Source organism: Sinocyclocheilus rhinocerous, unplaced genomic scaffold (assembly GCF_001515625.1).
Source record: "Sinocyclocheilus rhinocerous isolate Xijiao unplaced genomic scaffold, SAMN03320098_v1.1 scaffold246, whole genome shotgun sequence".
Lineage (NCBI taxonomy): Eukaryota > Metazoa > Chordata > Actinopteri > Cypriniformes > Cyprinidae > Sinocyclocheilus > Sinocyclocheilus rhinocerous.
Genome location: NW_015661875.1, coordinates 260158 through 271293, shown reverse-complemented (window position 1 = coordinate 271293; position 11136 = coordinate 260158). Strand labels below are relative to the sequence as shown.

Below are 11136 nucleotides of genomic sequence, written 5' to 3'. Positions count from 1 at the left end.
AAAACTTATGGAAGTCCATATTGCAGCAATTCAGGCCTGTTTGGAGTGAAAAAATACTGTACTGCATACTGTGCACAATGTACAGCATACTATATTTATGTGAATACATCAATTGAATTTATGTATACACATAAATAAGTATGTTTAAAAGAATAATTCACCCAAAAATTCAAATATGCTGAAATGTACTCACCATCAGTCCATCCAAGATGAAATGTAGCATTGCATCAGTGTCTCAGCAATGGATGCTCTGCAGTGAATGGGTGCCGTCAGAATGAGAGTCCAAACAGCTGATAAAAACATCACAATAATCCACAAGTAATCCACACCACTCCAGTTTTTGCTTGTAAACGGTGCTTGATCTGTGCAGATTTCTCTCCTGATTCAGACCAGATGACTTTTTAACTGGAAGAAGCAATATTATGGATAGAAGCAACAGTTTGAAGTTAAAAACGTCTTGATGTATTTGTTTCTGTCAAACACGCAGCTTTTGTCTTTTCAAGACATTAACTGATGGACTGGAGTGGTGTGGATTACTTGTGGATTATTGTGATGTTTTTATCAGCTGTTTGGACTCTCATTCTGACGGCACCCATTCACTGCAGAGGATCCATTGCTGAGCAAGTGATGCAATGCTACATTTCTCCAAATCTGATGAAGAAACAAACTCATCTACATCTCGGATGACCTGAATGGGGAGAAAATTGTCAGCAAATCTTCATTTTGGGGTGAACTATTCCTTTAACAAGTAGACACACACAAAAAGGAAGCACACTGTGCACAATATCCATACTGCAAAAACAGTATGAGCAGTATGGTGGCCATTTCAAACATACCGCTTGTTGCTCCTCATCAGAGCAATTCTAGCCTTCAACAGTGAAAACACATTTCTTCTGAACTGAAAGTGTTTTTTAGCTGACCCAGGCTGAAGGGACCCACTGCGGCTCGATGTCCAGTTTGTCAATGAGTCTCAGCAGCTCAGAGACACTCTTGTCCTGCTCGATGTTTGTGATGACTGCATCGAACAAGTGACCGTAGCTGTGCTCCATCTCACGCGCTTTCTCCAAGGTCTCTCTCACATCCTCGGGCTGCGCAAAGAAAATTACATGATAATAATTGGTTTGTCAAATGCTCAAAGAGAAACCTAATGTGAAATATGATTTAAGTGTTTTCCCATTATACACGTCTCTATATGCAACTGTACATCTAGCAGTCAAAAGGTTTGGACGCACTTAATAGATTGATATTCCTTGTGTTCTCAAAAACCTTTTGATCTAAAGGCTTTTACTTAAAAGCTTCAAATATGAAAAAATATATCATTAAATGAATAGTGCATGCATTTTATTAAAAAAAATATTTTTTTGTTTTTTGAATGAATTGGATCAGATTAAATTTAAAGCAGCATTTTTACTTTATATTATATATATATATATATATATATATGTGTGTGTGTGTGTGTGTGTATAGTTGACTGCTAGTGTAAATTATCTAAATAAAAAATGTGTATCATGAAGACCATGTGTTTCTTCACTCCTCTGGTCAGCAGGGTGGAGAATCGCTCCTGAGGAGGAGGAGGAGAAGGCCTGATGAAGATGATGTACGGTTTAAGATCTGAGGAACACAGCAGTCGCAGGGACTGAGAAATACAAAACACAAATGAAATGTAAACCAGAAAAAGAAACAAATACAAAACAAGCTCAGTACGGATGGTCTAAAAATCTTAATGTACTGAATATATTGTAATGTTCACTGTCTAATAGTCTGAGACGGATCTTTTTTTCAATCTGCAACAAATACCAAAATCCTATGAATGGACATCATAATTAAGATTTCACAACTAAGATTATTTTCCTGGCAATTAAGCACATTAGCCTACAAATTCACATTATTGTATGTCACGTTGTTTTAGGTGTTCTGATTATTATTATTTTGTAATTAGACTTAAGTTACATTTTTTATATTATATTACAGTCAGGGTCACAAATTAATGGAGAAATTAATTAATAGAAATTAATGGAAAAATTCCAATAATTCCCACTGTTCTAGATATAGATTCTGATGTTGACATAAAATGAATTTTTTTATATAATTTTTCATATTTTTTATAAGATTTTCTAGATCATCTTGTGCCTCAATAACTTTAAATTGAAGATGAAACATCACTACTCAAGTCTCATCTTTTATAGCACCATTAGGTATTTTCTGCAGGTTATTTTATCCCCAAATAGTACATAGAAATCTCAAACTGCAATTGTTTTTTGAAGTTTGGAATGAGCGCACAAACTGTATTTAAATCAGCAAATATCAACCTTTAAAAATGAACGATTAAAGTCATAATTAATGCTGTCAAATGATTAATCACATCCAAAATAAAAGTTTTTGTTTACATAATATATGTGTGTACTGTGTATATTTATGTATATATAAATACACATGCATGTATATAATATATGTGTACTGTGTATATTTATTATGTATATATAAATACACATGCATGTTTATAAGAAAAATGTTTTGCTTATATATAAAATATTTATATATAATTTAAATTATATATGAATATAAATATATATACACATGTCAATATTTTAAAAAATATATACATGCATGTGTGTGTATTTATATATACATAATAAATATACACAGTACACACATATATATTATGTAAACAAAAACTTTTATTTTGGATGTGATTAATCGTTTGACAGCACTAGTCATAATACAATGTATTCTGTCATAATGTGTGCTTTCTCTACAATTAAGTCTAACCTACAGTTAGAATACTGTAATTTTTGTGCCACTAATGTCACCAAACACAATTGCAAAAAGAATGATTGTTTTCAACCTCAAATTGATCAATTATTCGATAACACCACCATGTTACACTTTACGGGGGAAACATCATGCTTATAGTAGATCAATTTGGACTGGGATACCACTATGTATTTTAACATACAAAAAAAAAAAACACACTTCAAGTAAACATTTCTTTTGATGATGAATATTGGATTTCAGCAGTGCCCTTTTGGTAGAAAAAGCACCTGATAAAAATGTACGCAAAGTTGCAAACAGAAAACAAGACACTATATCAATTGTAGTTGTATTTAATATAGTCATAACTATACAAGTAACAAGTTCATACAAAATGTAAAAAAATAAAAGGCCCCCAAAAAATCCAAACATGCAACATATCTACAAATCTTCCAGGTGATAATCTATGTGCCATTTCTTAAAGCAGTTACGTGACGACACAAAGCACAATGCCACCTTGCAGTGGGAGCAGTATATGGGAGTCTTGACTTTATTTCCCTGCAGTTTGCACATGACACAAACTCGCCTCCCATGCGTAGCATCAGAACCGAAATACTCAGGATAGCATTGCTCCGTCTGGGCGGGCGAGGCTGGGGGAGACGGCTCCGTGTCGGACGGCGAGTATGCATTCGTTTCATTAGGGGTTGAAGGCACCTGTGCTGACATACTTATGGAGACCGGCGTGGCGGATGTTGAGGGATCTTTGGCAGCAGACGAAGAAGGATTCTTATCTCTGCCGGCACGTGCAAGTTCTGAAACAAGGGTTTCCCTAAACAATTTTTGGGTGAGTGGGACCTTGTTCTGAGCTTTCGCCAATTCTTGGTGAAGGATGAAACTGTTGACCACTGCGATGTCAAGAAAATGGAAGAAGAAGGTCTTGTACCATTTTGTGGTTTTGTGGAGGACATTATAATACTCTATGAGGGAATCCGAGAAATCAACACCTCCCATGTATTTGCTGTAGTCCTTCACAGCAGATGGAACAGGAATTAGACGTGTTCTCCAAACCCCATCGGAACCCTTGGCATTCCTGGTGACCGTATCCCCAGTAAACGCCTTGTGAACTGAGGAACACATGAGGACTTCTCTCGCGTCCATCCATTTGACGAACAGAAGAGGACCTTGCCGATACCAACGGATGGATCCTAATTCAGATCTTCTGCTCAGGTCGTTGGCCTTCGGTAAACTGGAAGTATGGCGCAATGTGCCACAAGCGAGGATGCCGTTCTGCAACAAATCCAAGAAAAGAGTCGGGCTGGTGTAGAAATTGTCCATGTATAACCTATAACCCTTGCCGAGGACCTTGTGATCCAGTAGTCTCATTACTGAATCGTACCCGGCACCTTTACCCGACGACGTTGAAGTCTTTCCTTCGTATACAAAGAAATTCCGTGGGTTGCGGCATAGCTTCAGAAGTGGAAGTAGGTTCGGGATTGGGTTCAGAATTGGTGGAGATGGCGGGATTGGGAGCGGGATCTAAACTTGATGCAGGGATGGGATCAGCGGAGGGATCGGAGATGGTTACAGGAGTGGAATCAGCTGCTGGTAATGAATTAGTTATAGCTGTAGCGCGATCAGGGGTTGGTTTAGGTGTGAGGTTGAGTTTTAAAGCATGCTTTCGTGGCCGGCCTCTTCGTCGTGGTAAAGTGGGTGCTGGATTAGGGGTAGGTGTGGGAGTGGAATTGTGGTTGGTTGTGGGAAAGGCTTCAAAAGTGGGCGTGGCTTCAGATGTGGGTGTGGCTTCAGGAGCAGCTTCAGACGTGGATAGAGAGAGTTTGTCTATCGGTCCTGATGATGTGGGTGTAGGGGGGTTGCCTCCTTTTGGTGACTGAGCTGATTTTGAACGATCCGGACTTTCCAGAAGAGAGTTCCAGTCATCACCAGAATCAAGACTGTAATACAAAATAAACATGCTTTATATGCATGGATTCAAAAAAAATTGACTCAGTGGCTACAATAACAACAACTGAAAACTAGTATCAGGACTAACCGTATAAAGCCTTCCATGAAATTAGAGTCCAAAAGAAAAAAAAAACATTTAAGTTTAAGGACCCTTTAGATGTAATTCAAAAAAATAAATAAAGTCTGCATGTGTTTTTATTGAGTATCATATTTGATACATCAGGCTTTTATTGAAAATGGGATTCATACTTAAGGTAAAAACCACCTCAAATTTATTCAAGGGGTCAAACTGAGCAAAAATATGCAAGGTACAGGTTCTATGGTCCAAAAAGTAATCTGAAATGCATATAAATATCAGTTGTCACTCTTTCTCCCAATAATATGTCGATGAGATTTAAATGCTTGGTTTTATTGACTGTATTGCTGCACATTTTTAAGTCAAATTTAAGGCTTTTTAAGACCTTTTCAGAACATGAAAAAATGAAATTAATACTGTACACTAGGGGTGTCTGTGCAATACTGACAAAAAATTATATTTCCATATTTTTGGGAATTTTGTTGATTAGACAATAGACAATTAGACAATATTTTACTGAGCAAGTTTTTGAATGCATTTACAACTGCCTAAATAATGCTATGAGGCTGGTTTTAAATTATTTAAATTAAAAGGTACCAGTACTTTAAATATAAAACCGCCAGTTGGTGGCAGCAAGTCACTGTCTTTTGCTTGAGTTGAGTGAGTCATTAATTCAGCCGATTTGTTCAAATGGCTGATTCATTCAGGAACGAAGAAAGTGACAGCTGTCTTTATGAACGGATCACTGAATCATTAATTAAACTAATTTGTTCAAAACGCTAAGACATTCTGTAATGAAGCACCTCTGTGTGTTGCTCTGAGACGCACAACAGTTCTGCTGTGGTTTCATTTGGAAAATTTCCTTTCACAAAATTCTTTGAAAATATATTTAATATACACTGAATTTATTTAATGACTCTTTATTGAACTGTTAAATCAATATCACATTTGCAGTCGTGCTAATATTTAGAAAAAGCACTCTCACAAAATCACAATACATCATTTTTTCATTTTTTGCTAAATGTTACGTATGTAAACAAGACTACATACAATAACATTGAGTTGTAGTAAACTGCTATATCTTCAATCAGATTTTAGACCTCAACTCAAAATTTAATGCCTATCAGAAAAAAATACACATTTAAGAGATTTTATTCAAATCTCAGATTTTTTTTGACTTTTTAATGACCCACAGGAACCCTTTATGATTGAAGCGCTGTCATTTTTATTGTGGAGGGCAATACATATAATGCAATCCAATACAATGATGACTGAGAGATGCACAAATAAACGTTCCTCAAAAACCCGATGGATCATATTTGATACTCACATTTGAACAAAATGTTTCTAAAAATGATGCATGGATAATCAAGTAAACCTAGGTAGCTTCAGTCCAGTAAGTGTTCACCTGACATAACCCTATTACTGACATAACCCTTCAAGAATCTGCAAGATTTTGACAGTTTTTTTTTTAAATAAGAGAGAAACATGAACAGAAAGCAGTGGTTTTCATGGCATAGAATTTTATTTTGTATAAAAACACAACATGTTTTTGCATTCTACTAGATGGATGCCTTTGACCACTGCGATCGCGTCTTGCATCTTTTGCAAACAAATTCAACATATCTCGAGAACTTTTTATTAAATGCAAAAATGTTTTCTGCGTTATTGACCCTGAATGACAAAACTCTACCATAAATGCAAGACTTCCTTACTCACTCTTCTTCCCACAGTTCCTCTTCCCTCCCCGAATCACTGATCTCATCGCTGTCGCCATCAAGGTCGCTGTCGGCCCGAGGCCTGGTGGGTGCAGGATTAGGTTTGGGATCAGATGTGGGTTCAGTGGTGGGTACTGAGGTCAATGGTTCATCAGTGGTTGTGGGTTGAGAGGTGGGTACATGATCAGAAGTGTCTATGGGTGCAAGTTCAGGCAGGGGACTATGGGTAGTTTTTGAGGTGTGCTTCAAGGGCCCGTCTGTCCGTGGAGGTGTTGTGGATTGAGGGATCGGGGATGAGAGTCGTTGCCTCTTTGCATTTGATGATTCTGAACCCTCTTGGCTTTCTTCCCTTGTAAAAGGCCATTCTTCAATAGCACCCACACTGTAACACAAACCAGACATGCTTCATTACGCATGCACGTGGAACAATTTACAGCACATTAACAATATACAAACACTACTGTTCAAAAGTTTGGGGTTGGAAAGTTTTTAAATGTTTTTAAAAAGAAGTCTCTAATGCTCACCAAGGCATTTGTTTGGTAAGAAATGCAGTAAAAACGGAGATATTGTGAATTATTATTACAATTTAAAATAACTGTTTTCTATTGTTATATATTTTAAAACATAAACAGCATTCTATTAAGTTGATTTGCTGCACACAAATACACTTATTGTCATTATTTTGTTATTTTACATTATTATTTTAGCATTTATTTGAAAAATAAATATTTCGTAACATTATAAATGTTTTTACTGTCACTTTTGATCAGTTGTGTCATTGCTGAATAAAATACTAATTTATAAAAAATAAATAAATAAATATATATATATATATATTGTAGCAAAAACAGGCTTTCATGCATTACACCCATAAATCAAAATGTAAAAAAATAAATGGAAATTCATTTACTCATGCATTTACTCACTTCTCTTCCCATGGTTCCTCTTCCTTCACTGACTTGATCTCATTGGTGTCGCCATCTAACAGAAGCCCCGTTGATGTGGGTGTACAGATGAGTGTGGCTATCGGTGCCTGATTGGAGGCGGGTGTGGAATTCGGGCTGAGTTTAAAAGTGGAAGCGGGATTAGAGATGAGTATGGGTGTAGAATTAGGGTTCAGTTTAATGGAGGATGAGGCATTGGTAAGGGTTATAGGAGTGAAATTAGGGCTAAGCGTAATGGTGGATGTGGAATGAGGGCCGAATTTAATGGAGGAATTAGGGATCAGCGTGGCATAAGGGGGGGGTTTAGGCACGATTGTGGCATATGGGGTGGGTTTAGGAAAGAGTTTGGCTTTTGATTTGTCCTTAGATGGTCTGCCTCCCCGTCGAGGTAAGGAGACGGCTGGGGTGTTTTTAGGCGTGCGGGCCATCGCTGGTGCCGCTGGGGAGGGTTTCAAAGCATTTTTAGGTGGCCGCCCTCTCCGGCGTGGTAAAGACGATGAAGGCGAGGAGGATGAGTTCCTCTTTAGTTTTGAGCGCCTGCGAGGCTCCCATTCTTCAGAAGAATCAATACTGTAACATATAATGAATACACTTAATTGTTATATCACATTAAAGAGGTTTATTGTTATTCATTACACTTTAGGCAAAGGAAAGCATTAAAACCACAGGGAAAAAAACAGATTCATGAATGCAAACGATACATGCAAAAAATACATTGAATACAGTGCTTGCAAGACTGCTTTGCTATTCTTTGCCGTCTCATTTGATATTAATTCTGTACTGTAAACCAAATGTAAAAAAATTAATGGAAATTCTTTTACTCACTTCTCTTCCCATGGTTCCTCTTCCTTCACTGACTTGATCTCATTGGTGTCGCCATCTAACAGAAGCCCCGTTGATGTGGGTGTACAGATGAGTGTGGCTATCGGTGCCTGATTGGAGGCGGGTGTGGAATTCGGGCTGAGTTTAAAAGTGGAAGCGGGATTAGAGATGAGTATGGGTGTAGAATTAGGGTTCAGTTTAATGGAGGAGGAGGCATTGGTAAGGGTTATAGGAGTGAAATTAGAGCTAAGTGTAAAGGTGGATGTGGAATGAGGGCCGAATTTAATGGAGGAATTAGGGATCAGCGTGGCATAAAGGGGGGGTTTAGGCACTATCGCGGGATACGGGCTGGGTTTGGGAAAGAGTTTGGCTTTAGATTTGTCTTTAGGCGGTCTGCCTCTCCGTCGAGGTAAAGAGATGGCTGGGGGTTTTTTCGGCGTGTGGGCCATTGCTGGTGCTGCTGGGGAGGGTTTCAAAGCATTTTTAGGTGGCCGTCCTCTCCGGCGTGGTAAAGACGATGAAGGCGAGGAGGATGAGTTCCTCTTTAGTTTTGAGCGCCTGCGAGGCTCCCATTCTTCAGAAGAATCAATACTGTAACATATAATGAATACACTTAATTGTTATATCACATTAAACTGGTTTATTGTGCCTCATTACACTTTAGGCAAAGGAAAGCATTAAAACCACAGGGAAAAAAACAGATTCATGAATGCAAACGATACATGCAAAAAATACATTGAATACAGTGCTTGCAAGACTGCTTTGCTATTCTTTGCCGTCTCATTTGATATTAATTCTGCTCAACACGTTTCATAATGAAGCGCTGCACTGTTTTCATTTACACACGAACAGCTCACAATCCAGTGTTTTCAGCGTCTCAGTTCACAGGAAATGCTGCTCTACATAAACTCATCACTAAATTTGCTCGGAGTTTGGGTCGCTTATAATGTGCATTTAAGAACCATATTCCCAAACTTTCAATGAGAATTGCTTATAAACTGGCTGTTGACAACAAAAGCGAAACTTTACCGGCTCCCTGCTGTTGTACCGACAAACTAAACATTTGAAAATTAAGACATCCATAAATATTAGTACGGTAATTTTACAATTTAACAGTTTTACAGTAATTTTACAATAAAATAAATTTTATTATATTGTTGTTGTTTTTTTTAAATATCCAATTTTTTATATTACAGTGAAATATTACAATAGCAGCACCATTCCTTATTTAGTTTATTTTTTATTTAGTAGTAATAATCATTATCATTATTATTTTATAGTCATATTGATATATGAATCACAAAAAAACTTACTATAGAAAATGCTCCCTGTCTGGCAATAATTTTAATTTATCATAAAAGAAGAGAATGCATTCTGCTGATTATCTGCACTATGTCTGGCATAGAAAAAAAAGGGTCACATTTTGACTCGTTAACAATGCTATAACCATACCATTTGGCAGCAAGAAGCACCTTTCCCCTTTAAAAGCTGTGCATTTTTTGCAAACAGCATATACATGCACAGTTCCCATAGCAGATTGCTGTTTTTGTTGCATAGCAACGATGCTTCACCAGTGTCAGACCCTTTTGTTGACTATAATTAATAGAGAAACTGACTGCTTTCTCCATGTATTATAGACTTTCTTGGGCACAGATGACCATTGCATCTTTTCCCAATTATACATAGTTGCCTGTATAAGTATAGCAGTTTTTAACAGTTTGGAATGGGGTGCATCAAGGCACGTCCCTTTTTTAAGAATATCCAATAGCCTTTAGTTTATGTCACAATATTTAGAGGACTGGACATTCCTATACATTTAATTGGAGCAAAATATGGATACGCCCCTGAGTGCAAGATGACGTCATTCCAATTTTTGCCCATTTCGCAGACGAGAAAAACTGTTATAATGTAACTCTTTCTCTCTCTCTCTCTCTCCATAGATAGATATGTTTTAAACTGATTCATATATTAGTGTATTAGTTTAGATTATATGGAGTTATTTACTCTATTTTTCACACTATGCTTGGTGTCTTGCAAGCACTGTTTTTCCCATCTAACTTTAAGAATTGCATTCTGCATTAAGCAGTAAAAGTAACATTTTCTACCCCACAACAGGTAAAAACACTACACATGACGTATTACTCACTCTTCTTCCCGCGGTTCCTCCTCCGCCGCCGAATCGTCGAGCTCGTCGCTGTCTGACAGGGGTTTGTATCCAACTTCAGTATCGCAATCGTCTATAACGCACTCGATTTCATAAAACATTTGCCTTTTCGCTCCGACATCCTCCGCCGATGCCATTTCGAGCAGAAAAGATGAAGAAAACTAAACGCTGCCTCCTCGAACCGGGTTCAGACGGTGCAGAACATGCGCGCAAGCTCACAGCGTTCAGAGCGCTCTCCATAAGCCCCGCCTTCCACCGCTACGTAGGGATTATCGCAGTCTCTGATTGGAACACAATCTTGAGTGACGTGCGAACGACAGGCTGAGATCATCAGTTATGCGACGTGAAAGCAGACCCTTTTATTTATACTTTTAGAACCACATATATAAAAGATCTATTTTTCAATGTAAAAATATTTATTTCAGTGCATTCTTGTTTAGTGCTGTCTTGACTCTTGGGCCTTGCCTTTTTGTTTGATTTGATAAAATTGAAAAAATGTAAATAAAAACTGCTGTTTGTTTTTTACTGCTCTTTTTCATAGTGCTGCATATAAGAAAAACTGCTTAAGTTAAGTGACAATTGTAGAATGTAGTTGTGTAGTTCATCATATTTGCACAGCGTTTTGTATACATTTTACCATTTTAATAAACAAATATATAATTTCCTTTATTTCTTATTTTGTCTGGTCACGTGATTTCT

The 11136-nt window shown here is 37.4% G+C and overlaps 1 protein-coding gene across 2 annotated transcripts in view; it reads right to left on the bottom strand.

The window, feature by feature from the left end:
* Positions 1-703: 703 nt before the first annotated feature.
* Positions 704-11136, bottom strand: part of pals1b (protein associated with LIN7 1, MAGUK p55 family member b) — a 32190-nt gene continuing 21757 nt past the window's right edge. For both annotated transcript variants that reach the window (XM_016536392.1, XM_016536391.1), the window contains 2 exons: positions 1517-1636; positions 704-1088 (listed from right to left, as the gene is read on the bottom strand). In XM_016536392.1, coding sequence (XP_016391878.1) covers positions 912-1088; positions 1517-1636 — 297 coding nt within the window. In that variant the 3' untranslated portion in view covers positions 704-911. The remainder of the gene's footprint in view (positions 1089-1516; positions 1637-11136) is intronic.